Source organism: Tyto alba, unplaced genomic scaffold (genome assembly GCF_018691265.1).
Source record: "Tyto alba isolate M040663 unplaced genomic scaffold, T.alba_DEE_v4.0 Super-Scaffold_32, whole genome shotgun sequence".
Taxonomy (NCBI): Eukaryota; Metazoa; Chordata; class Aves; order Strigiformes; family Tytonidae; genus Tyto; species Tyto alba.
The window spans coordinates 8,054,776-8,079,312 of record NW_024881307.1 but is presented as its reverse complement, the minus strand read 5'-3'; the positions used below and the strand labels follow the sequence as shown (position 1 = coordinate 8,079,312).

Genomic DNA, 24,537 nt, shown 5'->3' with positions numbered 1-24,537 from the left:
GAGGAGCTGGATTAGTGTGGGGAGACCAGGTACTACTCAGCGTCTGGAAAGGTGGTTGAAGTTTGCTCAACTGCATCCTATACTTGCCACACCGGGATGGCTAGTGAGCCTGTAAGAGGGGTTGCCAATGCCTGGTCACAAAGGTGAGTCACTCTCCGGTGGGCTGCAGAGGCAGAGGAGAGTCAGGGAGCCTCCCAAGAACATCGGAGTTGTGGGAAGTGTGGACTGCCTCCAGCCTTCGCTGCCGGGCCAACTCTACTGCCACGTGTTTTGCACAGTCTCTGCTGCAGTTTTCCTCCTACCTGCTGTTTCCATTTCCTCTTTGGGCCCAGCCCCCATGAGCTCTTCTGGGGAGCCAGCACCTCTTGCTGCTCTGCTCATGCTTCACTCCCCTAAGCACTGAGGCATCTTGCAGGCTGGTTGGGTGCCAGGGACCTAGCAAACCTCCGCAGTTTGGAGACTGCGACTAGATGCCAAGCCCTGCATGTGTAGAGGAAATGCCCTCCTGTCCTCCTTCCTGCCAGCCCCTCAGCTCTGTCCAGGGGACTGAGGCACACAGGCATTTTGCAAGGGTGACACTGACCCTCCTGAGTGTCGCTGTGCTCCTGGTGTCCCCTGCTGCCCATTCTGGAAGGGGAGTTAAATGAGACAAAGCCTCTGCTACTGTCAGGAGTGGCAGCCCTCTCCCTTCAGGAGGTCCCCCATCCTCAGCTTCAGCAACAGCTCCAGATGTCCTTTAGATTCTGGCATAGCGAGGTGGCACAGACATGGGCACCTGCCCGCACTGGCAGGATAGCGTCCTACCGGGTCAGGCAAGAGCCTCATGGCTCTGCAGGCATCCCGACAGATCGCATCCAGTGTGCACCTTCCCAGCAACTGGACGGCTCCTCAGGCCTTGACACAACCGAAGGAGCAGGGACGCTATGGGATGGGCTCATCTTTAATGAGAGGAATACAAAAGCGCAAGAGGTCATGGAAAGAACAGAGTGCTACAAGCAGCCCATCCTGGCAAGAGCTGGAGGGGTTTCTAAGCAAAACCCCACTGTTTTCTGCCAGCAGTGAGCTTACAAAGGCAGTGCCAGGGCAGGGTACCGGTGTGCTTGGGCACTGGCGGTGGCTTTGCTGTAGTATCACTCCTGGTGTGGAGTCACAGGCTCCAGCATCTTCCCACTTCACTTGCGGGCCTTGGCAGGTGTCAGCCGGCTGTACTGTCCATCGTCCCGCTCACCAAGGGGCTAGGAAATAAAAACGGGTGAGACGTGTTTGTCCAGCCCTGGGAGGGAGGATACAGGGGAAGCTGCTCCAGCCCTCTCTCTGCCAAGCTTTTGGCAAGCTTTTCCTCCCTGCCCACAGAGCTTGACAACCCCAGAGAGTGAGAGGCACAGGGCAGCTGTGAATGCGCCAGCAGAGAGCAATCCCCCAATGCGGCTCAGTGCCTTCAGGCATCGAGCATCCCCCAGCAGCTGTGCTGTCGTGGCCACACTGGTCCTACCACACAGCCCCACACCACACATAGGGGCTGGAGCCCATGCACACACACACACACACACACACACTCGTGCGCGCCCACGCTTACCTGGTAGAGCTGCTCGTTGGCAATTAGGTTCTGCCTGTCAGAAGCTAAATGAAGAAAGAAGGTGGTCAGGGATCAGGGGAGTCACGGGCGGCGCGGTGAACATTTGCAAACGAACCCAAGCAGCTGACTGTTTTCAGCTCTCTGCTTTTACTTCTGCTGGGAGGCTTGGCGGAAAGGCCCTGGAAGGCCTCGGATATTCCCGTGTCACAGCTGCTGTCCCTGGGATGATGTTTTGGTTAACCTTGTGCATTCACTGGCTTCTCCTGGGAAGCTGAGCTGGGGGCAGGAAGGGTTCTACCCTAGATATCCCGTGTGCTGGCTGCTGCCTGCAGCTTGTGCTGCCTGGGCTCTGTGGGCAGCGATGGAAAGTCCCTAGGTACGTGCAGCTCTCATAGATGCCCAGGCACTTCCCGTCCCCTCCCACGGGCAGCCAGCAGGTCTCTCCCCTCACCTCGTGACATGCGTCCCTTGTCCTGGCCAGTGATGCAATACACAGCAACCGCCAGGAAGACGGTGGCGACCACATCTGCGATCACGATCCCCGAGATGGTGGGAGCGTCCACTTCGATGCAGTTCTGGCACACTGGAAGCCCAAAAGGACACAGACACTGAAAGCAGGGCCATGACCAAGACCCTGCCCCTCGGCCACCTTCGCCCTGCTGCTAGGGCCAGTCTGAGCCCAAAGCACTCAGCCAGCTCTGCCAGCCCACGCAGGCTCCAGTCCCAGGGCAAAAGAGACCAGGGATTAAGTTTGGCTTGCTGCGTGAGCCAAGGCAGTGGCGCAAGCTGCCACGTGTCCCTAGCGCTCAGGGCAGGCCACAGCAGGGCCAGCAAGCGGCTAGCAATAAGACAGGATGAGTGCCGGGTTATGGCACTAAATGAGGGTGGAGAGCTCTCCTGGGGACACCAGATGCAGGGGAACATGCAACTTGGCTGTTCCCAAGGTCAACCTAGCACAGGAGCTGTCAGGACTTTGCAAACTGGTGGAACCACCCTCAAACTGGGGGAAATTAGTAGTTCCCTCAAAAATTTGCTTGGGTGAAAACTCCAAACAGTCCTGGCTCTAGAAACCAGGTTTGCAACACTTACTTCGATAGTACACCTGGAGGGTGCTTTGCTTTCCATTTTCCATTTTACATGTATAGATGCCTCTGGGATCATCGTAAACTGCACCCAAGTCCAGCTGTGTTGTGTTTCCTACAGGATTACTATCTTTCAGCCACTGGACTTGATGTTGGCCTTCTATTACACATTGCAGGAACACCTTCCCACTGACTTCTTTCACAGTTACTTTCTGCCCTGTAAAAAAAATAGAGCAGAGAGCTTCACCACTGAGTTCTCAACCCTCGCAGTGGTACAGAACTCGGAGATCTCATTCGTGGAGACGGCTAGTGTAGAGAGCATCACATTAGGCTCTCTCTTGAGCAGTGGAAAGGGCACCACAAACAAAAAACTCTGGGAAAAGCAGACTACCCAGCAAAAAAGTAGTCCAGTGTTCAACTGGTGGTTACATTACTGGAGCTCTGAGTAGTTTAGAGATCCAAATTCCGTTAGAGTGAAAACTAACTGGAAGTAGACATCTACCTGGACTCCATTCAGACTGTATGCACTTGACCATCGTCTTGGACACAGATTGCATTGATACCGAAGTGCAACTTCAACAAGAGAGATTTCACATTCAAAGTGAAACGCTTCCAGCAGCAGAGACGGGAGCTGAGCCCAAATGGGGAGGCGAAAACCTATTTGGGTTTTTACCCAACAGTAAAAAACATTTTTAGTGAAAAGCGTGCAAAAAACCACACGGAATTGTTTCTTTGGCCCAAAGGTATCACCTCCAGTCTTCAAATGACGAGTAAATTCCCTGTCTTATTTGCTGTGTGCTGGAGTGGAACACAGCCTCTCCCACTTGCATATCTGTGCCGGGCACAACGCCCATGGCTGCTTTGGTCTAGCACTGCGGTTCTGCCAGGTCCAAGGTTACAGGCTCTGTCCTTGCAAGGCAGGTTTGGGCAATCGCAGATACCCACGGAGTAACGCGCACAGCTCCACCGTCACAGCAACGCTCTCGGGCAGGCCAAGTCATCAGAGCGATCCCGTCCTTGCGAGCCGGTGCTCCGCTTCGCTCCCTTTTCCCCACCGACATTCACGAACCTCTCGGTCAAGGTGCCTCGATGGGAAACCCCGGCAAGCCGCGGGGGCCCTGCTCCCCAGCCACCCTCCCACCGCCGCAGAGATGCTGCGGTGGAAGCAGCACGGGCGGCAGCTCGCAGGGGCCGTGGCAAGTGCCCGCTGGGCACCGCCGGCGACCCACTGCCACGGCACAGCACCGCAGCAGCCCACGGGCAGCCACTGTCACGCGGGGACTCACCTTGGACAGCCCAGCTGGCCACGGCCAGGCCGGCGAGGAGCGCCCAGGCGCCCAGGGCCCTTCCCCTGCCCATGGCACGCAGCGGTGGCGGCTCTTTGCCCCGCTCGGAGTGGAGGACGTGGAGAGAGCTCCTCGCCACGACGCGCCGCTCGCCCCGAGATCTTTGTCAGGTACCGGATGCCGGGGGCTGGAGCCTCCCTCCCCCAGCAGCCGGCGGATGTCTGAGGTGCCCTGGGCCTGCCTCGCCGCCCCAGCCATGACACCCGTGGAAAGGCAGCGCGGCCGCGGACCCCCAGCACCCACAGACGCCCTGCAGCCGCGGACCCCCCCGCTGCTACAACCCCCCAGCAGTCACCGCTCACCCCGCAGCCCCCCCCCCCCAGAAACACGCAGGTCCCCTCCACAGCCACGCCACGCCCCCCCGCCCAGCACCCACGGGCGGCTCCCCGCGGAAGTTTGCCGCACGCCGGCCGCCGTAGCGGCAGCCGCGCCGGCGCCGCCCCGCCGCGCAGCGGGAGCGCGGCCATGGCGGCGCCGGCGGGCTCGCTGGTGGCGGCCGTGCTGGCGCACTCGGGCCGCCTCGACAAGGAGGGCCTGGGCACCCGCATCGGGCGGCTCTCCCGCCGCGTCGAGGAGCTGAAGGCAGGGCCGGGAGCGGGGGGCGAGGCGGGGGGCAAGCGGAGCGCCCCGGGGAGGGGAGGGGAGGGGCGGGCATGGCGGCCCCGAGCTGCCCCCGTCGCCGCTGCCCGGCCGTTCTTTGCGGGGGTGCGGGGCAGCGGCGCCCACCCCAGCGCGCCTGTCAGCCCGGCTGCTCGGCCAGGCCAGCGTGCCCCAGCCCCTGCAGGCTCTCTCACCTCTCCTCCTTGAAGGGCCCCCTGAGGTGGCGGTGCCCCAGCGCCCTCTCTCTCTTCCTTAGGGCGAGGTCTGCAACATGATCAACAAGAAGTATAACGAGTTCCTGCCCAGCATGCAGAGTGCCGAGGACCTGGTGTCGCAGGTGGACGGGCTGTCCAGCAGCATCGACCGGCTGAAAGCGGGGATTGAAAACGAGGTGACGGCGCGGTGTTGCACCTTCCCTTCGGCCTCACCCCAAACCTGTAGGGCCCCCCCCCCCCCCCCGCCCCGTCTTGGTGTGTTGCGAGGGGGCTGGCTAAGAACCCTGCCTGACCTCACCCCTAAAAAACGCCTTGGGGTGACACACGCCACAGGGGTGTGTGTCGCGTCGGGGGTGTGAGAAGGCACTGTCATTAAGGGATTGGCCATGGCTTGTGCCCCGTTGGACAGCTGGAAAAGCACGTTGCACGTCTCTCCTTCGGGAGAGAAGGATCAGTCTATTCCAGTAAGGCGTGACACAGGAATGGGCTGGCGGGGTGTTGGTCTCACGCTGATTTCGGGCAGAATGGGAACCTAAACGTAACTGTGCACCTTCACTGAAGTCTTTAAGGAGAACGGGAGCAGGTCCCACAGGCCGGGTTGCAGACTGACTCTCTGGCTTTTGCTTCTCTGACCAATATTTCAACATCTGGGCTTCTGTAGCTGTGCTAATTGAGAATTAGCTTTTGGCAAGTTCAGGCATTCTTGCATTTTAAACGGCTGTATTAAAGGAACACTGAAGTCCTTTTGGCTGCCTTTTGAGACTAAATTCCCTTACGGTGCCATTAAAAAAGCCTGTAACGTATTGAAAGAGAAACCAGTTTGTAAGGGTTTCCAATATAAGGATCTTCCTAGCAAGGAATAAAACGGATGGAGCTTTTTTCTTCCTCACCAAATTATTCTAGTACAGAAATGCTTTAAACCTCATATTGTTATCATCTGTAAGAGGAAATGTGTCTGGTAACATTTGCTTGCTGTAAATGAACTGAAAAATTTGTTATTTTAGGTTCAGCAAGATCTAAACATTGCCGTTGCCGAATTTACTGAATTGAAGCAGCAGCTGGAGCGAGACACACTGGTTCTGAGTATTCTGAAAAAGCTACAGGAGGTGAGGGGAGGTGGGGGAGCGGCTTAAAATCATTAAGCAGTAGTCATCCTCTCTCTTCCTCAGCCTGCAGCATTATTCTGGGCTTCTCTTTTGGATAACTGTCTATAGCTCCCCTGTGTCTAGCCACGTTGCTTAAAAAATTGTAGTCTAATGTCAGATATACAGTGACAGATGAATCTCTCTGATTGTTGCAGTTTGATACAGCTATTAAAGAATACAATAGTGCATTGCTGGAAAAGAAGTATGTTGCGGCAGCTCAGCAACTGGAGAAGGTAATAATGACTCCTTAAGCATGTGAAAATATCGTTCATATATATTTTCAATAAATTTCACAAGATGCTTTTCATTGGCAGGGGCAACACTTACCCATGTTTTGTGTTTCGTCTTTACCACCAGGCACGAAGCAGCCTGAAAATGCTGGAATCCCGCCAGGGCTTTGAGCTGAAGATCCTGAAAGCACTAGGCACAGAGCTCACAGTGCAGACGCAAAACATGCTCTATCATCTAGGAGAAGAATGGCAGAAGCTGGCTGTATGGAAGCTTCCTCCTTCGAAAGGTGCTCACAATTCTAGTTAGCTTCACTATTTTTGCTTCACTATTTGAAACGCCTGGTTTCAAGCACCTGCAAGATAAGAAATACTGTGGAACTGAGGTTGGTTTCAGGAGCCCTTTCTGCCATTCGCGTAACCTGTGAGCGGCAGTGTTCTTTGGGTGTCACTCCACTCCTGGGGTATTTAGGTGCTGCCACGAGCCATCTGGTGTAGTCAGCAGATTTTAAACACAGTTTTGAAGGTTCATTGGCCTCATCTATGGTATGTCCTAGAAAACGTTGAAGCAGAGATCAAACCAGTTGCCAGCCTCTAAGTACTTTTTTAGTCTTGTGAAATATCAGAAAAGGGATGCTCTCCTGCAGAGCTTCTGTTCCTGAGGAAATCAACTGGGCAAAAATGTCAGGTTATTATTGCTTATTATTGAATACCCAATTTGGCATAGGAGCTGGAAGAGTTTTCTGAAACTTTTGTTCAGCCTGAACACCTTTCCCTACTAGGCTCGTTTTAAGGATACTGTTACCTTCTCTGATAGGTTTTCAGGTTGCCACTTTTGTTGCAGGCAGCTAATTGCAAGGACTGCTCAAGAGTTTGTACATTGCCTTCTTCACTGAAACACAAACTTATCCTTCGGAAAAGAAAAAAAACTTTTCCTTTGGATTTGGCTTGAAATGTCAAAAAAGAAAAAAAAGAGAAAAGGGAAAGGGAGAGGAAAGCAACTGTCGCTAAATGTCATTAAATTGCAAAGTGACTGAAATGACAATTATGGATCATTGTAAGATACTGATTCTCATTCCGTTGTCCTACACTGTAACCTTGTATGCTCTTCTCATGCTCTTTTGCAAGAACTGTGTTTTGTGGAAACGAGGAGAGATAGAACATTGCTTTAGCTGCCACCTGAGGAATGCAGTAGCTTCTCAGGTCTGCTCTATCTTGGACCGCACTCTGATGGAGAGATGGTTCTTCTTTTTTCTTTAGAAAGCAACAGCCTGGAGTCGGTGGTGCATTCAGAATTGCACTTACACACAGTGCCATCAAAAGAGGAGGAGATTGCTGGCCCACCTGTTGCTTCTGTGCTGCAGGCATTTGCTGTCCTAGGAGAACTGCACACCAAGCTTAAGATTTTTGGTAAGACAGACCGTGGATCCAGATAAACATAGCTCTAGTAGCCTGAGTGGATGGGAGTTCAGTCTTGGTTTAGGATGGATATTGAGATCCAGTTCACTTCAGCACTACACTGGAAGACTTCTTTCTTGGCTTGTGTTTCTGAGTGCAAGGTGAATCCTCTGGTTCTTATTAATAGGAAATTATCCTATTATTTATCTGGAATTAATTATCCATTCCTGTCAGTTTACCCTAGTATATGGTTTTGATCTGCATCTATGTGATTTCATGGTCCGATGTTAAAAGAGTTTTTCCAGTTACAGCCTCCTCATCTACCAAGAGCGAGACTGATGGTTTCAGGCAGCCTCTGGACTTCAGCATTCTCAGGTGTTGATAAAATAAATTGGGAAGTACAGTAGATACTAGGACAGGGTTTCATGCTTCCAGCCACTCCAGTTCTTTCTCACTTGACATTAAATATGCTGCTCTTTGTTAGGCCTCTGTATGTGTTTTACATGAGTAACATGGTCTTCAGTGAAACCAAAGCCGGTGTTTTACCTCATTAGCTGTTCCCTGATGCAGCTAATCAAGAGAGTGTTTCTTCCATTTCACGCGAAAAATCTCTGCATCCAAAATGGTTATGATTGGGCCTCACTGGAGCAAACTGCCTGCCTCCATGCTGTTGGAAAGCATATTTTTTTTTTTGTTTCTCAGGCCAGCTGTTGCTGAAATACATCCTGAAGCCACTGATTTCATACCCGTCTCTTCAGCCATTCACAGAGGAACAGTCAGATGTGTTCATCCTACGTTTTAAGGCCAAGGAGCCTAACTTGGATTATTCCTCTCCTATGGATGTTTTTGACAAGATCAAGCTTGTTTTTGAAGTTCTCCACAAATATCTGCTGAGTAGGTAGTTTCTCCCTTTGGGAATTAGACAGAGATCAATACCTTCTTCGTGTAATTGGAGCGGAAGCTTTCTAGAATGTCTGGTTGTCAAGCAGTATTGGATTACGTGTAAGGTCTAAGCAGCTGTTAATGTTAACTTGCTAGGCTATGCTGTAGGACAGCTTGGCACCTTGTCAAACTGGACTTAGTGGTGAGCCAGCATTCACGGAGCTGGGAAGATGAAGGAGGAAAGTATTTTGTCTCAAAGGGATCAAGGAATTAATTTTTTGATAAATGTTCTTTCCTATGGACCACTGCATTGAAGATCGTTGCATGCCACAGGTCTAAAAGGTGGAAATCATGATGCAATCCAGGGAGTTCCCTCGGCCAGGCTGGTCACATGCAGGATCTTCCATTGGCTAGAAACTGGCCTGGGCTTTGCTAGCATTTCATGAAATAAACATGTTGGGAAAGCAGGCTCGCTTTACCCGTAAATTCAGTTGTCTTTTGGTCGGGTGGGCAATTCCACAGGCCCAGCACGTGGCCTGGATGAGAAGAATACCTCTGTTATAAGATTATGGAACAGCTGAGAGACGCTGTTCTGACACGAAGGACTGAATGAACTGGTGAAAGCTCTGGTCCAGGAGGTGGGTGTATTAAAATCCATTTCTGTTCTCTTCAATTCAGATGTGCCTCTTGAGCAGCCTATGGAAGATAAAAAGGATTGCAGAGTTACACTTGCAGAACTGCTAGGTGATATGATATGGGAAGAGTTGTCAGACTGCCTCATTCAGAACTGTCTGGTGAATTCAATCCCAACCCATAGCAGCAAACTAGAGCAGTATATAGAGGTAGGTCTCAAACATCGTTCAGCTCCATGTGGTGGAAACGTCAGATGACCAGCTTTACCAAAAAGCTTGTTTTCCTCATGTAGAACTGTGTATTTCTCTCAGTTAAGCTGTGGCTTGTGTTTCCTCTCGTGCAAAGTGTGCAAAGTCTGTGGAACTCCGGGCGTGTTTAGCTAAGACCTGGAGACTTTCACGGTCTGCAATATAAGGCACTTGTCTGAGCCTCTGTGAGAGGCTGAAGATGATGATGTGGCAGTGCTGCTTGCCCAGCTGGCTGCTTCCTGAGGACCGATTGCTTTGTTTGTCTTTGTTAACAGTTAATGATCACAGGGGTTTATTGCATAGGCCACAATGTTTTTTTAAAGCTACAAACATAAACCAGAATTTACTGCTAGTGAGGAATGCCCAAAGCTCCTTTTCCTGGAGAGGGGGCTGTTTCAATCAGAAGCAGCTGTAGGATAAACCTTCCTGCCCCTTTGCCCCAGGTAGTCCAGTGTAATGAAATTTGATCATCTTGCTCCTCTGGTTTCTGAATTAGGTTCCCAGCACAGTCAAGGGGGACAAACCTGCAGTTCAAACAGTGCGTTACTGCTTGATCATGGCCCCTAGCTGAGCCAGCTGTTGGCAAAAGATGGCTGCAAAGCTATTGGAGGGTTCGTGTCCTCTAAAACCTAGTTTCATCCTTCGCTTCCAGCTGAGTGGAAGAGTTTATACCCAACCTTAATTTTGTTCTTTGACTTTAGGAAACTGTGTTAATGTGGGATATGTGTCTGCTCTTCTCAGGTGATTAAATCCACAGAGGAGTTTGAAAAAGCCCTGAAGAACATGCAGTTTTTGAAAGGAGAAACAACCGATTTACTGAAATATGCCCGAAACGTCAATTCCCACTTTGCTAACAAGAAGTGCCAGGATGTGATTGTAGCAGCCAGAAACCTGATGACCTCAGAAATACACAATACTGTAAAGGTGACTGTTGATGCAGTACAATGTTTTTCTGTGTGGAAGAATAGCTTAGCTGTTGAAGAAGGCTTGTCTAGAACTGTTGAGTCCTTTTTGTTGTCAACCACTGAATACTCTTGATTATTTGGGGATCTCAGCAAACAGCCGTTTCAAAACCTTTTTTATTAGTGCTTTAGAGGGTTATTTCACTAACAAGATGTTTCCTAAAATACTTGAAGTTTGCTTGCATAGGCTTTTCTGGCTAGTTTCACAAGCCTAAGAAAAATTAGAGGATGACTGAGAGTTGCTTCTAGGCATGCAACACCCTGGGGACTGTTGCGTGGTCTGCTGTGTCATTCATAAGCCAGGAGACTTCCAGCTGTCTTAGGGGAGTGCTGCAGCCTTGTGTTTATCCCGAGTCTTCAATCTGTCATTCGGTGCTTTATAGCTTGCAGTCTCCTTTCTGTGGGCTCTAAATTATACCTCTCTCTTCCCTTAGATCACACCTGATTCCTGTATAGCCCTACCAAAGCTTCCTGATCCTGGGGCAAGAGATCACTTAAAAACGCAAAAAGCTTCCAGACTTCTGTGTAACGACACGGTGAATTTGGAGAATGAGACTAAACTGAGTCGGTACACGTTTTCTCTGCCCACGTGCCGCATCAGTTCGTCAGTGGAGAAACTGATGGAGCTGGCTTATCAGACACTGTTGGAAGCTACAGCCAGCACAAATCAGTGGTAGGAGTTACATACCGGCGGGTAACTCTTGGGTGTCAGATACTTACTGCCTTTGGCAACAACAGATGTCTGTTAATAGCTTAAAAGAACTTTAAGAGAACAGAAGATACTTAAAAATTAGAATCGGTCATTACAGTTAGTCTGTGTTTTGGCTGGGGGAGGCATCCCTGGGTTTCTGCAGTGAAAGGCGACAGCAGGGACAGCTGCAGACTGTTTCCTGCAATACTTGGGTTAGGCAGCCTTTTGGGCTTATGTTTTCAGGCAACATTCAGGTACACTTTATTGTATTTTAGCTGTTAAAGCAGTGAAAATGTGGTGAACTCCTTACTGTGCACAGCATAGTTCACGGCTTCAGTCTTTTAGTTGGGAGGAACACTACTGCAGTGCTCACTTCCATGTTTTATCGTACGTTAACTGTCACTCATTTAGAAAAATCAAAACCATCTCTTTTTTTAAAATCAAATGATAAGTGTGCTAGCACCCACTCTGAGATGAGTTCCTGCTTTCTTTGTGCCGAGTGAAAGCAGAGAACTCCAGCTCTGCATCTGGCAGGGCGCTTCAGAGAAAACAATTGAATGTTTTGAGGAATGACATACAGTCTGCTTTTAAAACTGGAGACCACAACCCTGAAGAAGGAGAATGCCCTTCAGCATACGGTGGCACAGAGAGGGCTGACTCTTTACACACACCTGGTGGGGAAGGGACACTGTCCCCTTTGTTCCTGGGGTTTCACGTATCTCCCTTCTGACACGTGGTCTGAAGCTTGTCTTTTCCACACTGAACTTACAAGGACATCACAGCCTTTGTGAATTTTCCAGAACGTTGCCTTTGTTGACATCGCTGTAATTGATCCTGACAATCGACTCTTTGTGCCAGTACTTCGCTACTAATGAAACCTTGTTTGAAGAAGGTTGGGGGTCACTTGTGGACAAGATGTTAATTCCACTGACAGACTAACATGAACCTTATTTTCCTTGTAGCTGTATACAGCTCTTCTACTCTGTACGGAATATATTCCAGCTGTTCTATGATGTAGTGCCAACATACCACAAGTAAGTGCGTGTGTGTATTACCCAGGGGCTGGTTTGGAGAGAGAACACTATTGAAACAGCCCTGCTTGTCCCCAGTTTGTCCTCCACAGCCAGAGATTACTAAGGGCTTCCTCCAGCAGCAAAAAGCTAGTACTCTTAATCTATAATTAAGTCGTACCTGCTGTAAAATAGGTGCTATGAGAGGTTCTGAGTTGGCAGCCTTAGGACCAAGGAGATAGTTGCAGTTCTTGTAACAGTCGTGTTTGAATCCAGCCACGTAACTTTCACCCCAGGTCTGACGCACAGCTTTTTCGTTACATTTTTCCTGTAAAAAAAGAGCAGCAGTGAAGATTGAAAGTATACAGATCTGTCAGAGAACACTCGGGTATCGCTGAAAAGCACTTCTCTCTCTTTTCCTCACCATATATTTGCTATAACAAAAGTATCTTCCTGTTTGAAAGTCTGTTGCTAGAAGCAGGGTGGTTATAACAGACAGTTCCGGCGCTGAAGTGCCTTTTCACTAGCCATACAACTCCTTTCCCGTTAAGTTCTTGTGTGGATGTGACAGGAGGTTAAATGCTTCTATTGTGACTGATGTCTTTATCAGACGTTGCCCACAGCTAGTTACTTGAGACATCTGAGACAGACTGTGAGTTTCTTTAGGGTAGGCGTGACAGTTTAACAGAGCCAGGTCTAAATAAATACATTTTTTCCTTTTCTCTTCCTCCTTCCTGGGACAGGGAGAACCTTCAGAAATTACCTCAGCTGGCAGCCATTCACCACAACAACTGCATGTACATTGCTCACCACTTGCTCACCCTGGGACACCAGTTCCAATATCACCTGACTAACATCCTGTGTGATGGAGCAGCTACTTTTGTAGATCTGGTACCTGGTTTTAGGAGACTTGGTAATTTTACCTTTCGATATTGGAATATATTGATGCATGACACGGTAATTAATCCTAGCATTTGTTGCTGAGTGATTTAATGTAAGTGTGTCTACTGACTCAAGCAGTGGATTGTTATTTAAGATCTTTGGACAAGTAGCAAGGACATTTTCTAGATTGGGAAGTCTGACAGTGTTAGGACTCAAGCAATGAGCCTGACTCTTTGAAACCCAACTTTTCTTGTCTAGCACATAGTTCCAGGAAGAGTTCATTTGCTAGCATGGCATGCAGATATTTTGGGATCTGCTGCTCAGTCCTTTGATACTTTCTTCAGTTTGTTCTATAGAAACAAATTCTGAGATAAGTTTGTATGAGCTTAATAGGAGCCTGTCATCCATAGTGACTTCTGCTACTCAGCTCTTTTTCAAAAGTGTTGCGGCAATTCAAGCTGTGCAGGAGCTTACTGAATCCGTGACTAGGCCTGGTTAAATTTGCTCTGTGGGACTGTTTAGAGACTGGGAATTCCTTTACAAATAAAACAATATAGCAAGTTCATTGTTCAGCACTTACAGTGTCTCAATTGGCAGAGCAAATTTAGTAATTGCTTAATTGCTTCTCTCTGTTTGTTTTTGCTCCTAAAGGGATGGAGTGTTTCCTGGCCCAGATGCGAGTGCAGAAAGAAGAAATCCTGGAGAGGTTGTCAAGTGCCCGGAATTTTTCTAATATGGATGATGAGGAAAATTACTCTTCAGCAAAGAAAGCAATAAGGCAGGTAAGCAAGGCAAGCAAAGCCAAATAGCCCATTGTCTGTAGATGATGTCCTTGCGAAGGTACGGTATGTAATCTCAGTCCTGAGAACTGTGCAGTGTTTCAGCAGAGTGGAACTTTTCAAAACAACAATTTTCTGGCATGATTTTTTGGTTGGCTGTTTTTTTTTTTTTCCTTTCCTAGGCTGTGTCTTTTTGTAAAATTGAAGTGTGCCAAGTTCAGTTCCTCTTGCTCCAAGTTGGAAGCGAAAAACTTCTTAATCTTGAACTTTTGTTAGTAGTACATTTATAACGTTTTTCATTTTTCAAGGCAAAGATCTGTCATGCTTTTAATGAGCCTTAATGCAAACTGAAAATGTTGCATTTTTTTTCCAGGAACGTCTGCTCTATGAGATAGCAGGATACTTCATTGCCTTTCTCTTCTTTCAGACTGGTTTCTGACCACATGCAGTCACCTTATCATTTGGTTCCTCTCTTAATATTCTTTTTGATAACATGTAGATAACACATAACTTATCTTCCAGGTATTGCATCAGTTGAAAAGACTGGGAAAAGTGTGGCAAGACGTCCTTCCTGTGAACATATACTGCAAGGCAATGGGGACTTTACTGAACACAGCTCTCATGGAGATCATCACTAGGATTGCTGCCCTAGAGGTATCTGCCTGAGATGGACATGCCAGGCATAGTTGGTGTCAACAGCCAGCATTTGTGACCTCTAGAAGTTCTTTCCCAGATCAGGTTTCAGGGGAAGAGTTATCTTTCACAGAAATCGTAGTTGTGGTCCCATCTGTCAGAAGTGTTGAAGATGCTAATAACTTACGTCCAGTTGAGACCACGTATACTCTTACAGTGATTCCATGACTGTAAGTCAAGGGGAGAGTCAGGGAACTGGCTGCGATTTCATCTTATTTGGATTTAGATGTGTCACTCCTACTATAAACGTTTCTATGAATTGATCTCTTTGGCCAGGGCACAGGAGTTAACTGTCGTCTCGGACTCAGTTTATTCTGATAATGTTTTCAATCTGTGCATCTCTAATGAGCCTCTCCAACCAATCTAAGCACCAGATGCCGAAATACCTGTGGCGTTCCAAACTGAAAATCTTACCTGTTTAAATCTCCATTTGACTCCCAGTACTGTGTTTAAGTGCTTGTCGGGTTACCTTGGGTCAAGTATAACTATCCTATTACGTTTCTTAATTAAAAAAATGTTTTCACAGCAAATGGCAGAAGTACATTAGTGCATCTGTTCTAGTTATAGTCTACATGCAGAGAGCGTCCCACTGTGCATTAGGCTAAGAAGTCCTCTTTTCCCATAACAGCTACTTTACAGGACAGTTGCTCAGGCTCTGTCTGCCAGAAAGCTTGGCTTTCCTCATCGGGCTGGCAACGCCTGAGCAATTTCCTTGTAAACTGTTTAGAGCACCGTAACACCTCTGCTTCACAGTGAAATGCTTGCTATTGCATTAAGATACGCTGTTTAGAAGCACAACTGTTGTTCTGAGGCATTCGCCAAGAACTTGCTGACATAGCTATTAATGAAATAAGTTACTTTAGCTTGAGAATGTTAAACGTTATCTAGACCACTGCTTTTATCTTCACGCACAGCGCCGCCATTTTTTTCCTTTCGCTTACCACTTGGCACTCCAAAAACATATCTAACTGCTCCCCCGTTAACTTTTGTTCAATTCTAGGATATCTCTGCAGAAGATGCAGATAGGTTGTACTCCCTCTGTAGGACCATGGTGGAGGAAGGACCCCAAGTGTTCACCCCGCTACCCGAAGAAGACAAAAATAAGAAATACCAAGAGGAAGTTCCAGTCTACGTGCAGAAATGGATGACGTTCAAAGAGCTGATGATCATCTTGCAAGCCAACCTCCAAGAAATAGTAGATCAGTAGGTGTCTTCCTTTCCTCCTTTTCAGTTAGTTCTTTACCCCAGTAGCAGGGAGGTGGGCTGACGTCAGCAGGGCGCTGCACGCAGGGGGCTGTTCAGACGAAAGGCAATCACCGTTAATAAGGACCAGATAACTGCTCCCGGGGCTTTCTTGGCTGCGTGTTTGTTGTCCATCTCAAGCTTGCTTGTATATTCAGCTGCCTCCCGCAAAGGAAAAGGCAACAGTAAAAAAATAAGTGCTGTGGGAGAGCCAACCAGAGAGTGATCGTGCATCCCCCCTTGGCTTCTCTAAGTTCAAAAGTATTTCACAGTAAGCAGCCTGGCACTTCGCCTACTGCTTTTGATGTGAGCTGTGCCTTGCTCCTGCTGTCGTTCCACATGATTGGCCTCTGCTTTTTAGATGCTGTTTCTTGCTTCTTCTAACTTGCAGGGGGGATTCATCTGAATTATACATGAGAATTTGCATAATTACTTCTATTACTTTAGTTGGCATGAGTTGTCAGAAGCTAGACATTCCCTGTCCACAGCTGCCTCACACGTACATCTAAATGGCAAGAAAAGATTACTCTCCTCAAAAGGTCCAGACACAGAGAAAGCACATAGGGAAGGCAGTTCCTTTTCTGTGCCCTGCTCATTGGTGCTGCTGGAACTGTTAGACACCAAAGTTTCCCAGTTCTAATTCCACCCGGGCATAAACTACTATTTTTTCTGTTGTTTAGGAGGTGAATGGGAATTTTCCAGACAGGCTTTAGGCTTATTTTGGAGAAGGAAAAGGTGGAGTTTGTAATGAATGCAAAAGTCCCCTCCCAGCCTGTTGCTTTTTATACCTAGGTAATTAATTCTGGACTCAAGTTGCATACAGCCAACAGGCTGCTAGCTCAGTTTGTTTGCCTTCAGATTTACTACTGTAGCGCATGCTCAGAAGGCTTGTTTTAACATGACATTTCGGTGCAGTTTGGTTAAAGAAAGATCTTTCTCTCCCATGCAGGTGGGCAGATGGAAAGGGGCCTCTTGCAGCTGAATTCTCGGCAGCTGAAGTGAAGAGTCTGATCCGAGCCTTGTTCCAGAACACAGAAAGGCGAGCAGCAGCACTGGCCAAAATTAAGTAACTATTTACTCCTACATGTTGCATCTCGTGATAAAGCAAGAGCAAACTGAGTCTTTCAAATGTTTTTCGGATTTGAGCCTTCTTGTTTGTACTGGTATAAAAAAGCTTAGCATTAGGTAAGTGCTTCTTCGAGGCTTGACTGAGGGAGAAGAAACATTTTGTAGCTCAATGTTTGTAGGGCACAGAGGATGGCTCTGTGAGTCTGGGACCAGAAAAGCAAAGGTGGGTAACAAATGGACACTAACTGCTTATGCTCTGTCTGCCAGGCAGACAGAGTTTGGGCTTGAAAATTCGATCTTTTGTCATGCTCCCCCCAAGGGCGTTCTGCCCAGATCCATGTTTTCCTTCATGAGCTGGTGGGGATACAGCCGTGGTGAAGAAGAGATGCTTTTTGTGAGGTTCGGTAATTTCCATTCTCTAGGATTTCATCTTCCTGTTAAGCCTGGCATAGGGAAATAAATCCAGTCTTGTATCCAACATCTCTTTGTGAGAGCAGATACTTCTGTCAGATGAGCCCCAAGCAAGGCACTGTATAACATCATCTCAAGCTTGCTCACTTAAGGATCCCATAAAGGGATTTGTATTTCTCAATAGCAAATCTTATCTATGCAGTTTTACATCATGGGGCACGTAGCCCCTTTATGTCTTACCTCTTCTGGCCCTGCAAATTACGTATGAAACCCACAGACTTTGATAGCTTTTGATATCCTTCTAAGAATGCTTAAGTGCCAAACCTTGCTCTTTGCCACCTCAGGTTTCCCTGAAGAGCAGACCTCAAGAGTGAAAATTTAGGGGGATGAGGGGAGAGGAGATCCCGTTCCGAGTGAACTGTTCATCAAGTCACTGGATTTTGCACAAGTGACAAAATTCCTCATGGCTTTATTTCCCATGGAAGATACCTTAAAACTGACTTGGAATTTTTCAATCTCACTTTACCAACTGTAGAAACCAGTTTGGCTCCTTCCTTTACCTTTATGTGTGAATTAGGTAGGTCTGGCATCTGTTGTTTTCTGGCAGTAAGTTTTCTGCCCTTTAAGAATACAGTGAGAAATGTAAATAAATACAAAAAGGGAATGAAGTGTGCACTCATAGCATTATCTTTTAAGTTCCAAAAGACTATGTCTGAGACTTTGAGAAATGTACTTTTATTTTAATTGAAAAGCTCACCAAGAGCATTAAAACATAGCCCAGAGGCCAAGATGTGCCAGTTGCACACATGGAACAAAGTATTTCACACCATGTAGTGCTTCCAAGTTTTGAGGACAGAGCTTAGTTTTTTAACGTGTTATCGACTGTTGTGCCCTTTTCATTTGCACTTTTGTCTGACTTCTGTTGACATTTCCAAGCATTTGTGCAGGGCCTGAATCACAGCTGGCTTTCACGTTGCACCTAAGTCATTCCAGAACTGAATGGCCATTGTGCCTGCCGGGTCAGTCGGGCACAGCCGTGGCAGGGGCTGAGGAGACCCCTCTGTTTCTGGCTTCGACCGGCATAGGGCAGGGGCAAATGCTGTCAGATTGGCAGTTAGACCGAGTCCAGCACATGGGAATGCAGCCAGGAAGGGAAATACTGAAGTGAAATCTGGCTGCCACTTGAAACCAGCTTTTTCTTTTCTTCCCCTCCAAGGAATTTATCTGAAGGCTGAGTGTTCCCACAACACTTGTATCTCATGGGATCCCCTTCCCCTTTACAATAAAAAAACCCCACATATTTTGAAAAAAAAAAAACCAAACAAAAAACCACAACACACAAAACAACCAAACACTTCTCTCATGGACTGTTCATAGAAATGTCATTTGCTATTTTCTTTAATAAACTATTTATACTGAGCATGCTTGCTGGTGTTGTCTGGGATTCTGTTAGGGTTATAGTAACACAGTACAAATCAGTCCCGTTCTTCACTTACTAGGTGGAAGAGGCAAAGTGTTGCTCTGTGAAGTCTCCTTGCCTTATTTCTAGTAGATCTAGTCAAAAAACCCACAAAAACCTAAGAATCAGTACCATAAAAGAGGTTGTCCCAGAGGTTCGTGTGTCAAGGGTGAGCATAGGGTGGTGAAGGGAAGAGTTAAACCGGGATGCTAGCAGTGGGATTTGTCTATGCGGCATGCAGGGCTGTAGGTGAGGCTGAACACGCGCCTTTGCTTGCTCCAGCTTACCTCAGTGATGTGATGAATCCATGGCAGCAGCTGAGCCACGTTGGTGTAAACCCCGGGGTGGTTGGGTTCCGCGCAGCCCTGGCCCCAGCTCACGATGCCGACCAAGCGCCACGCCAAGGCGTCCTGGCAAACGAGGGGGCCCCCGCTGTCACCCTGCGCGGCAGAGCAAGGGCTAGCGAGGCAGCTCTGCCCCCCGGCAGTGGGGCTGCAGATCAGGCTGCCTTCTCCCACCAGCCGTGCAAGGAGCTCGAGACGCAGGTACAAGCAGCAGCGTGCGCCTCCCCGCAAGGTTTCCGTGTGCCTTTTGGAAAGGCAGCCGGGTCTCAGCCTGACGTCGATGCAGCAGGGCACCGCAGGCTCCACGCTGCGACGGGCCCAGCGCTACCCTGCACAGACGGTTTACTACAGGCTCTCGCCACAAAGCCCAGCGTTCGCTGGAGCGTAACCGGGACGTACAACGTCCCTTGCACACCTGCTACGCGTGCTCAGCCGGCACCGCTCCCTCCCCCCCGTTACCTGGCACGCATCTATTTTCCCATGCAGGTAGCCGGCACAGAGCATCCTGGCAGTGAGCTCGCCTGCGTACACGCACGAGCTATTGCACCTCCTGGTACCGATCAGGGGAACGAGTGCTTCCTTCAGCGTCTCGGTAACCTGCGCTGCGGAGGGAGAAACGGAAGCCAAGAGGGAAACGAGATCTGCAGGGAGCAAGAGGGGCAGACCCAGGCACAAGATGGAGAAATCAGAAGACGTGAAAAACAGGATTACGTTATTGGATCAAATATGGCCAGGCCCACAGGAGCGGTGGGTGTGAGGTGCAGAGCTGCTGGAGCAGGGGCGGAATGAAGACAGGAGGGGCATTTGCAAGACCACCCGTGGCATGGAAGGGGCTGGACAGGGCCAGTGGGGAGCAAGGGGAAAGCCTCCAGTCAGTGCTGAGTGGCCGGGGCAAGATGGGAGCTTACCTTGGGCTGGGCTGGTATAGCCCCAGCCGGAGACCCAACACTGCGTGCCCTGGAAGAGGTCCTGGTGGGAGGGTGGCAGACACACAGCACGGATGGCATCTGGTAGGAAGGCGACAGGGGTAAGTGCCAGGCAAGCAGGGACAGCTTTGGGCCGTGCTGAGCACGAGCAGCCAGGCAGGGGCTGCGGAGCTATCAGCCTGGCACGTTGAAGTGAAAGGCTCTGGCGCCAGGTGCTCTGGAGACTTCTGCTCTCACAGCCACCTTCCCAGGAATTCACAGCTCTGGCATAATTCAAAACACCGTGCTGCTGTGCCTGCTGCCTCCCAGGCGCCAGGCTGGAGAGCCATAGAGAGCTGCTCTGACACGGCAGGTTCAGAAGAGGCTGGGATTTGGCCATCTGTTAGTCGTGGGACAAGTCAGACAACTCCACAGGTGGGAGGAGGACACAACCACATCGCAACAGCATCTTACCTGTGAAATTCAGAGGGACTTGGAGCTTCATCAGAGCAATGTCATAGTCGAGGCTACTGTCATTATAAAGCGGGTGGTAAATTATTTTCTTTACTGATACTCCAGCCTCCTGCTTGATCGAGCCATGGGTGATAACGCCTGCGAAAACCAGCCAGGCAGAGGCTTGAAGCCACCTGTAACTGAACAGAAATACAGCGTGCCGCTTACTGTAGGGCAACAAACATCAAAGCCGGGGGTCAGAGCAGATACACAGCCCCTCCGAGGCTGGGCACGGGAGAGCCCGGCGGTACCTGTGCACGCAGTGAGCCGCCGTCACGATCCATTCCCGTGCCAGCACGGAGCCTCCGCAGTGGTGCTGGGAGCCGTGGTACACGCTGACCTGCCAGGGCCAGCGGCCCGGCGGCACGTCCGTCCCCCCAACCACCCGTGCAGCGCCGGGGCGCAGCCCGCACTCTGCAAGGCAGCCGGGGAGCACGCCTTAGGAGAAGCTCCAGGTGCCAGAGGGCAAGGGAAGCGGGAGCGAAGACACTGCTAGATGCAGGAGGAGATCTCGGGGTCGTAGAAGAGGAGAGAGGCACTTACCTGAGCATTTCAGAGCCACAATTTGACCTGAATCACAGCTGCTCCTGGGAGGAAATAAGCCTTCAGTCAGAATACACATGACCCAAAATCACTGGGGCACCAGAGAGCTTCAGAGCAGCTGAAGCAGTCCCCAAAGGGGCTGCTCACTGCACAAACCCAGGACAGTTTTTTGTGTTCTTAAGCCTGGAAAAAAAGGCCTCTGTTTCAGCCCCGCCAGCAAACTCTGCTTCCCCCAGAGTTGCCCTTACCTGACCTGCCACATGTCTTCCAGGCTGCCTTCCTGGTGGGGTCTCACCTGAAGAAACTCCTGCGTGTCATTCACCTTGACATCCTTCAGGTTCACTCCTTTCTGATGGGTCATTCTGCAGGAACAACAGTAAGTGTCCCAGGAAGGGGCTGGGGACCTTCCAGGGGATCAGGAACGTAACCCTGCCATGGGAACAATGGTCCACGGTCCTGCCGCTCTGGCAGGCAGGAGTGAACCTTCTGGGCAGAAACAATCTACAGCTCTTCTCGCAGCTCCCCACACCAGCCCGAGCCCTGTTTTCTGCCCTGCATCCACTAAGGAGCTCTACGATCTGGAACTGCTGCCCTGACAAACCTCCCAATCTTCAAGCACCTGATTTTGCCAAGATTATCCCCCTCGGCAAACGGAGAGTAGGGGTCAAACCAGCCACCTCGGCCATGCCCACCTGAGATAGCCAAGCTGCCGGCAGAGCAGGGTGCCCAGGGAGAGGCTCCAGAGCTCGTGGCATGTCAGGAGCCAGCCAGGATGGCCTTCTACCCGCGCTTCCAGCAAGGAGCTTACCATGTTTATTCTGAAAGATACTAAAGTCATTCCATTAAGGACAACCTTCAAGTTCCCTTCTTTACAGCATTTTGTGCAGGGCCAGCACAGTGGACGGTCAGGCACACCTAAACTGAAACCCCCCCCCCAAAAAAATCCCAGAAAAAAAAGCATTTGAAGCAATTAGAAACTATGCATGAACTTATTTGCATATTCTCAGTGCCTACATGACCGCCCTGCTGAGTGACTACATACAAATGAGTCCTGCAAGAGTTTCCTTTGCTGTAGGATCACTCCAAGAAATGAAGCCATAATGCTGGGGAATGTAGCATGACTGGAAAGCTAAGTGAAACAATCACAAAACGCAGCTGAAAGAAGGTAGAGGGTCACCAGCACATATTTATTACTAAAGAGCATCTTTTCTGTTCTTGCTGGGCTTGGCAGGCACTGTCCTGCAGAGCACACCCCTCTCCCCATCCTCTGTGGCAGCAAGCAAAGATGTAAACCTCTACTGGGAGCCCCACGGACCACAGGGTCTTCCTCTTCACCGTCACTGCACGCTGGGACCGCATCTGGCTCCTGCAGCGGGGAGAAGCCCTGGTCTGGCTGAGGCTTCTTCAGGTGCTTCACTTCAGGAAACAGAGAAGGGGAGGAGGTGGACTCACACAGCCTGGGCAGCATCCCAGGATGTCCAGTGCTGGGAACAATCCCGCACTGCCCACTGGAAGAGGTGCTGAGCCTCTCAATGGGCACAGCTGCAGCTTGCTGCTAGGACCACAGCAACCACCAGCAACATCCCCCCGTCCCCAGCCACAGCTCACCGACCAAGGAGCTCCCCACACCACCACCCACGCTGCCCGCATCCCAAACACGCTCGCCAGTTTGGCGACTGGGCTCTGCCCGCAGCGGCAGGGCTGTCCCGGAGGAGACACTGACCTAGGAGCCATGCCCCAGCCGCTGTCCCTGCCAGCAGCCCGGCAGCCCCGAGCAGCAGGAACAACCTCCTGATGGTGCAGACAGTTTTGAGAGATGCATTAGCAGAATCTTTAAGAAACAGAGCGGGAGAGAGGATTAACACGGTCTCGCCCATCCCTCACAGCACTGTCGAGCCCCTGGGTCATTAAATACCTGTTTCCAGGACTCACACGGTCCTTTCCCTGCAGTGCCAGGAGGAGGCGAGCTAAGGACATGAATTCTGCTGGAGGTCAAGACTCAGAGGCCCCCTCCCTGGTCCCAAAGCCCGTAAATAGCTCACCCACCGTGTCCTGGGGAGGCCTGGGTCCTCCTTGCTTCCCTCCTCGGTTCTGCCCTCGGGCTATTGTGGCTTTGCATAGCATCCTCAACGCGAAGCGGGTTGTCAGGAAACTGCTCAGCTGAGGCTGGGCTCTAGGGAAAGGAGAGGAGTCCCGGGGAGCAGATCAGCAACAAAGCCCAGGTGCCGTGGAAGGGGACAAGCTGCAAGCGATGACACCGCTGCCCAGGCTGGCTGCTGCAGCAGGGGGGCAAGGCGAGGAAGAACTTCTCACCATGATAGCGAGGAGCCGGGCAGCTGCTACTGAGCCACGGGAGCCGAGCACACGAGTCTCCTGCAAACCAGCTCAGGTTTCCCTCCGCACGCTCCCGGCACGACGCCGTGCGCGCACTCCGAGCTGAAGGGACTCCTTGTTTCAGGGCTCCCCCCTCTCCCGCTGACAGGGCCCTTGCAGCAGGTGGGAGCGATGGCTCAGCAGCCCTCCCCCTGCTCCCAGGAGCACGCTGCTGAGGCTGGGGAGCCCCAGGGGGAACGCTCCAATCCCTCCCCGGTGCTGCGCTGAGATCAGCAGCTGTTGAGTTGCTTCAGCACTCAAACCCGTCTTCCATCTGCTGACCCCCCCCGCCACCTTCCCCCTGGCATTGTTTTGCTACTGTATGAGAAATGCCAAGGGGTGCTGAGGAGCAGCGGCAGCCCCCCGGCCGTGGGTGTGAGCAGGGGGCTGCAGGCTAGCAGCCAACCTGCCCCACCAGCGGTGGGCTCTGAGGCACAGAGAGACGGACAGAAGGCTGCCAACCAACCGCTCCACGTTAGCGGTTACGCTCAGGGAGACAAGATCTTGGGGAACAAAACGTCCTAAGCTGGGAAAAGATCAGAAAAGACAGCCTGCAGCTGCTCTTTATCACCCTCGCATCTCAAGGCAAGCGCCTGCCAGCTGTGATGTGCGAAGGACAACTTTCCTGCCCGCAAGCTGCCTTAGGGATGTGCCGGCAAGGGTTGGTCGAGGTCCTCCCAACCCTGTGTGTGTGGAGACCTCCAGGGAAACAGCCCCACCTCCCTGGGTGCTGGATTTTCCTTGTGGTCTTTTGGCTGCAGCATGCAAAGGTCAATATAGGTCAAACAGCAGCTCTCAGTCTGCCTTCTGATTTTCCATGTAATTTCTTGTCACTGAAAGATGCCTGGCTGGCACCCTGTGGGAGGGTTAGACTTTCTAACCCGTGGCTTAGGTACCGGCTGTCCCACATTGGGGCATGAGACGCTCTCCTTACCAGTGCAGAGCTCTCAGAGCAGATGAGGAACAGAAATCACTTGTGCTGCTGCATCTGCTCCTTTCCCTCTGAGCCAGCAGATGCTCCACTGCAGTCGTCGCACCCGAGGTCAACGAGGGCTGCCAGGCCCCAGCTGGCACAGTGCACTGGGCAGGGACAGCACCAGGATTGCCTTCATTTCATTGCCAGGGCAAGCGAGGGGGAAACCACGCCAAAGCTCTGGGAGGCCCCAGCTGCAGATGAAATAGCCACAGCAGAGGTGAATACAGATGCCCTAGCAGGGAGCAATCCCCAGGCTCCCTCCCCCCAACCCGTCCAGCTGGAGGCAGAGGCTGAGCTCAGAGCAGCACCAGCACCTGTGGGCACAGCACAGGGG

The 24,537-nt window shown here is 50.5% G+C and overlaps 4 protein-coding genes across 7 annotated transcripts; 1 reads left to right on the top strand and 3 right to left on the bottom strand.

Annotated features, from left to right (window-relative positions):
* Nucleotides 1–924: 924 nt before the first annotated feature.
* LOC104362679 (T-cell surface glycoprotein CD3 gamma chain) lies at nt 925–4,875 on the bottom strand. Of its 3 annotated transcripts, XM_033005626.2 has the most exons (6): nt 4,799–4,875; nt 3,161–3,315; nt 2,666–2,875; nt 2,028–2,159; nt 1,577–1,620; nt 925–1,235 (listed from the first exon to the last, which is right to left on the bottom strand). In XM_033005626.2, exons 2-6 carry the CDS (start codon nt 3,213–3,215, stop codon nt 1,173–1,175), a joined length of 504 nt encoding a protein of 167 aa, XP_032861517.1. In that variant the 5' UTR covers nt 3,216–3,315; nt 4,799–4,875; the 3' UTR covers nt 925–1,172. The 3 variants fall into 3 exon arrangements, with proteins under 3 accessions (XP_032861517.1, XP_032861445.2, XP_032861578.1); XM_033005554.2 differs by lacking the exons at nt 3,161–3,315; nt 4,799–4,875 and adding an exon at nt 3,945–4,268; XM_033005687.2 differs by lacking the exon at nt 4,799–4,875 and having other exon boundaries at nt 3,161–3,889.
* Nucleotides 4,433–18,510, top strand: ZW10 (zw10 kinetochore protein). 2 transcript variants are annotated; one of them, XM_033005242.2, is made up of 17 exons: nt 4,433–4,586; nt 4,861–4,995; nt 5,824–5,925; nt 6,120–6,197; nt 6,322–6,481; nt 7,452–7,601; nt 8,292–8,483; nt 9,150–9,313; nt 10,094–10,276; nt 10,749–10,987; nt 11,968–12,039; nt 12,759–12,928; nt 13,549–13,679; nt 14,199–14,330; nt 15,370–15,572; nt 16,561–16,677; nt 17,435–18,510. In XM_033005242.2, the coding sequence occupies exons 1-17, from the start codon at nt 4,470–4,472 to the stop codon at nt 17,442–17,444; spliced, it is 2,355 nt and encodes a 784-aa protein (XP_032861133.2). In that variant the 5' UTR covers nt 4,433–4,469; the 3' UTR covers nt 17,445–18,510. The 2 variants fall into 2 exon arrangements, with proteins under 2 accessions (XP_032861133.2, XP_032861212.2); XM_033005321.2 differs by having other exon boundaries at nt 16,561–18,510.
* TMPRSS5 (transmembrane serine protease 5) lies at nt 12,239–21,774 on the bottom strand. The gene is made up of 10 exons (XM_042800506.1): nt 21,547–21,774; nt 21,103–21,216; nt 20,855–20,898; nt 20,563–20,725; nt 20,273–20,451; nt 19,802–19,900; nt 19,353–19,495; nt 18,837–18,989; nt 18,587–18,644; nt 12,239–12,343 (listed from the first exon to the last, which is right to left on the bottom strand). Exons 1-9 carry the CDS (start codon nt 21,690–21,692, stop codon nt 18,636–18,638), a joined length of 1,050 nt encoding a protein of 349 aa, XP_042656440.1. The 5' UTR covers nt 21,693–21,774; the 3' UTR covers nt 12,239–12,343; nt 18,587–18,635.
* A 184-nt stretch (nt 21,775–21,958) lies between these two features.
* LOC122154127 (transmembrane protease serine 5-like) lies at nt 21,959–23,259 on the bottom strand. The gene is made up of 4 exons (XM_042800512.1): nt 23,168–23,259; nt 22,901–23,027; nt 22,578–22,685; nt 21,959–22,270 (listed from the first exon to the last, which is right to left on the bottom strand). The coding sequence occupies exons 1-4, from the start codon at nt 23,168–23,170 to the stop codon at nt 21,984–21,986; spliced, it is 525 nt and encodes a 174-aa protein (XP_042656446.1). The 5' UTR covers nt 23,171–23,259; the 3' UTR covers nt 21,959–21,983.
* Between the last annotated feature and the right edge of the window lie 1,278 nt (nt 23,260–24,537).

Bases quoted from the DNA above. Each gene is read 5' to 3' on its own strand.
- TMPRSS5 (XM_042800506.1), bottom strand. From the start codon at position 21,692: ATGACTTTAGTATCTTTCAGAATAAACATGGTAAGCTCCTTGCTGGAA. The intron at 20,726-20,854 runs GTAAGTGCCTCT...GCTGCCTTGCAG, and splicing joins TGTGGCTCTGAAATGCTCAG to AGTGCGGGCTGCGCCCCGGC. The intron at 20,452-20,562 runs GTACCGCCGGGC...ATTTCTGTTCAG, and splicing joins GCGGCTCACTGCGTGCACAG to TTACAGGTGGCTTCAAGCCT.
- LOC122154127 (XM_042800512.1), bottom strand. The intron at 22,686-22,900 runs GTGGGTGAGCTA...TGTTTCTTAAAG, and splicing joins CCAGGCCTCCCCAGGACACG to ATTCTGCTAATGCATCTCTC. The intron at 22,271-22,577 runs GTCAGTGTCTCC...TGTTTCCTGAAG, and splicing joins GGCTGGGGCATGGCTCCTAG to TGAAGCACCTGAAGAAGCCT.
- ZW10 (XM_033005242.2), top strand. From the start codon at position 4,470: ATGGCGGCGCCGGCGGGCTCGCTGGTGGCGGCCGTGCTGGCGCACTCG. The intron at 14,331-15,369 runs GTATCTGCCTGA...GTTCAATTCTAG, and splicing joins CTAGGATTGCTGCCCTAGAG to GATATCTCTGCAGAAGATGC. The intron at 15,573-16,560 runs GTAGGTGTCTTC...TCTCCCATGCAG, and splicing joins CTCCAAGAAATAGTAGATCA to GTGGGCAGATGGAAAGGGGC.
- LOC104362679 (XM_033005554.2), bottom strand. From the start codon at position 4,017: ATGGGCAGGGGAAGGGCCCTGGGCGCCTGGGCGCTCCTCGCCGGCCTG. The intron at 2,160-2,665 runs GTAAGTGTTGCA...TTGGGCTTCCAG, and splicing joins CCTCCAGGTGTACTATCGAA to TGTGCCAGAACTGCATCGAA. The intron at 1,236-1,576 runs GTAAGCGTGGGC...TTTATTTCCTAG, and splicing joins CCAACGAGCAGCTCTACCAG to CCCCTTGGTGAGCGGGACGA.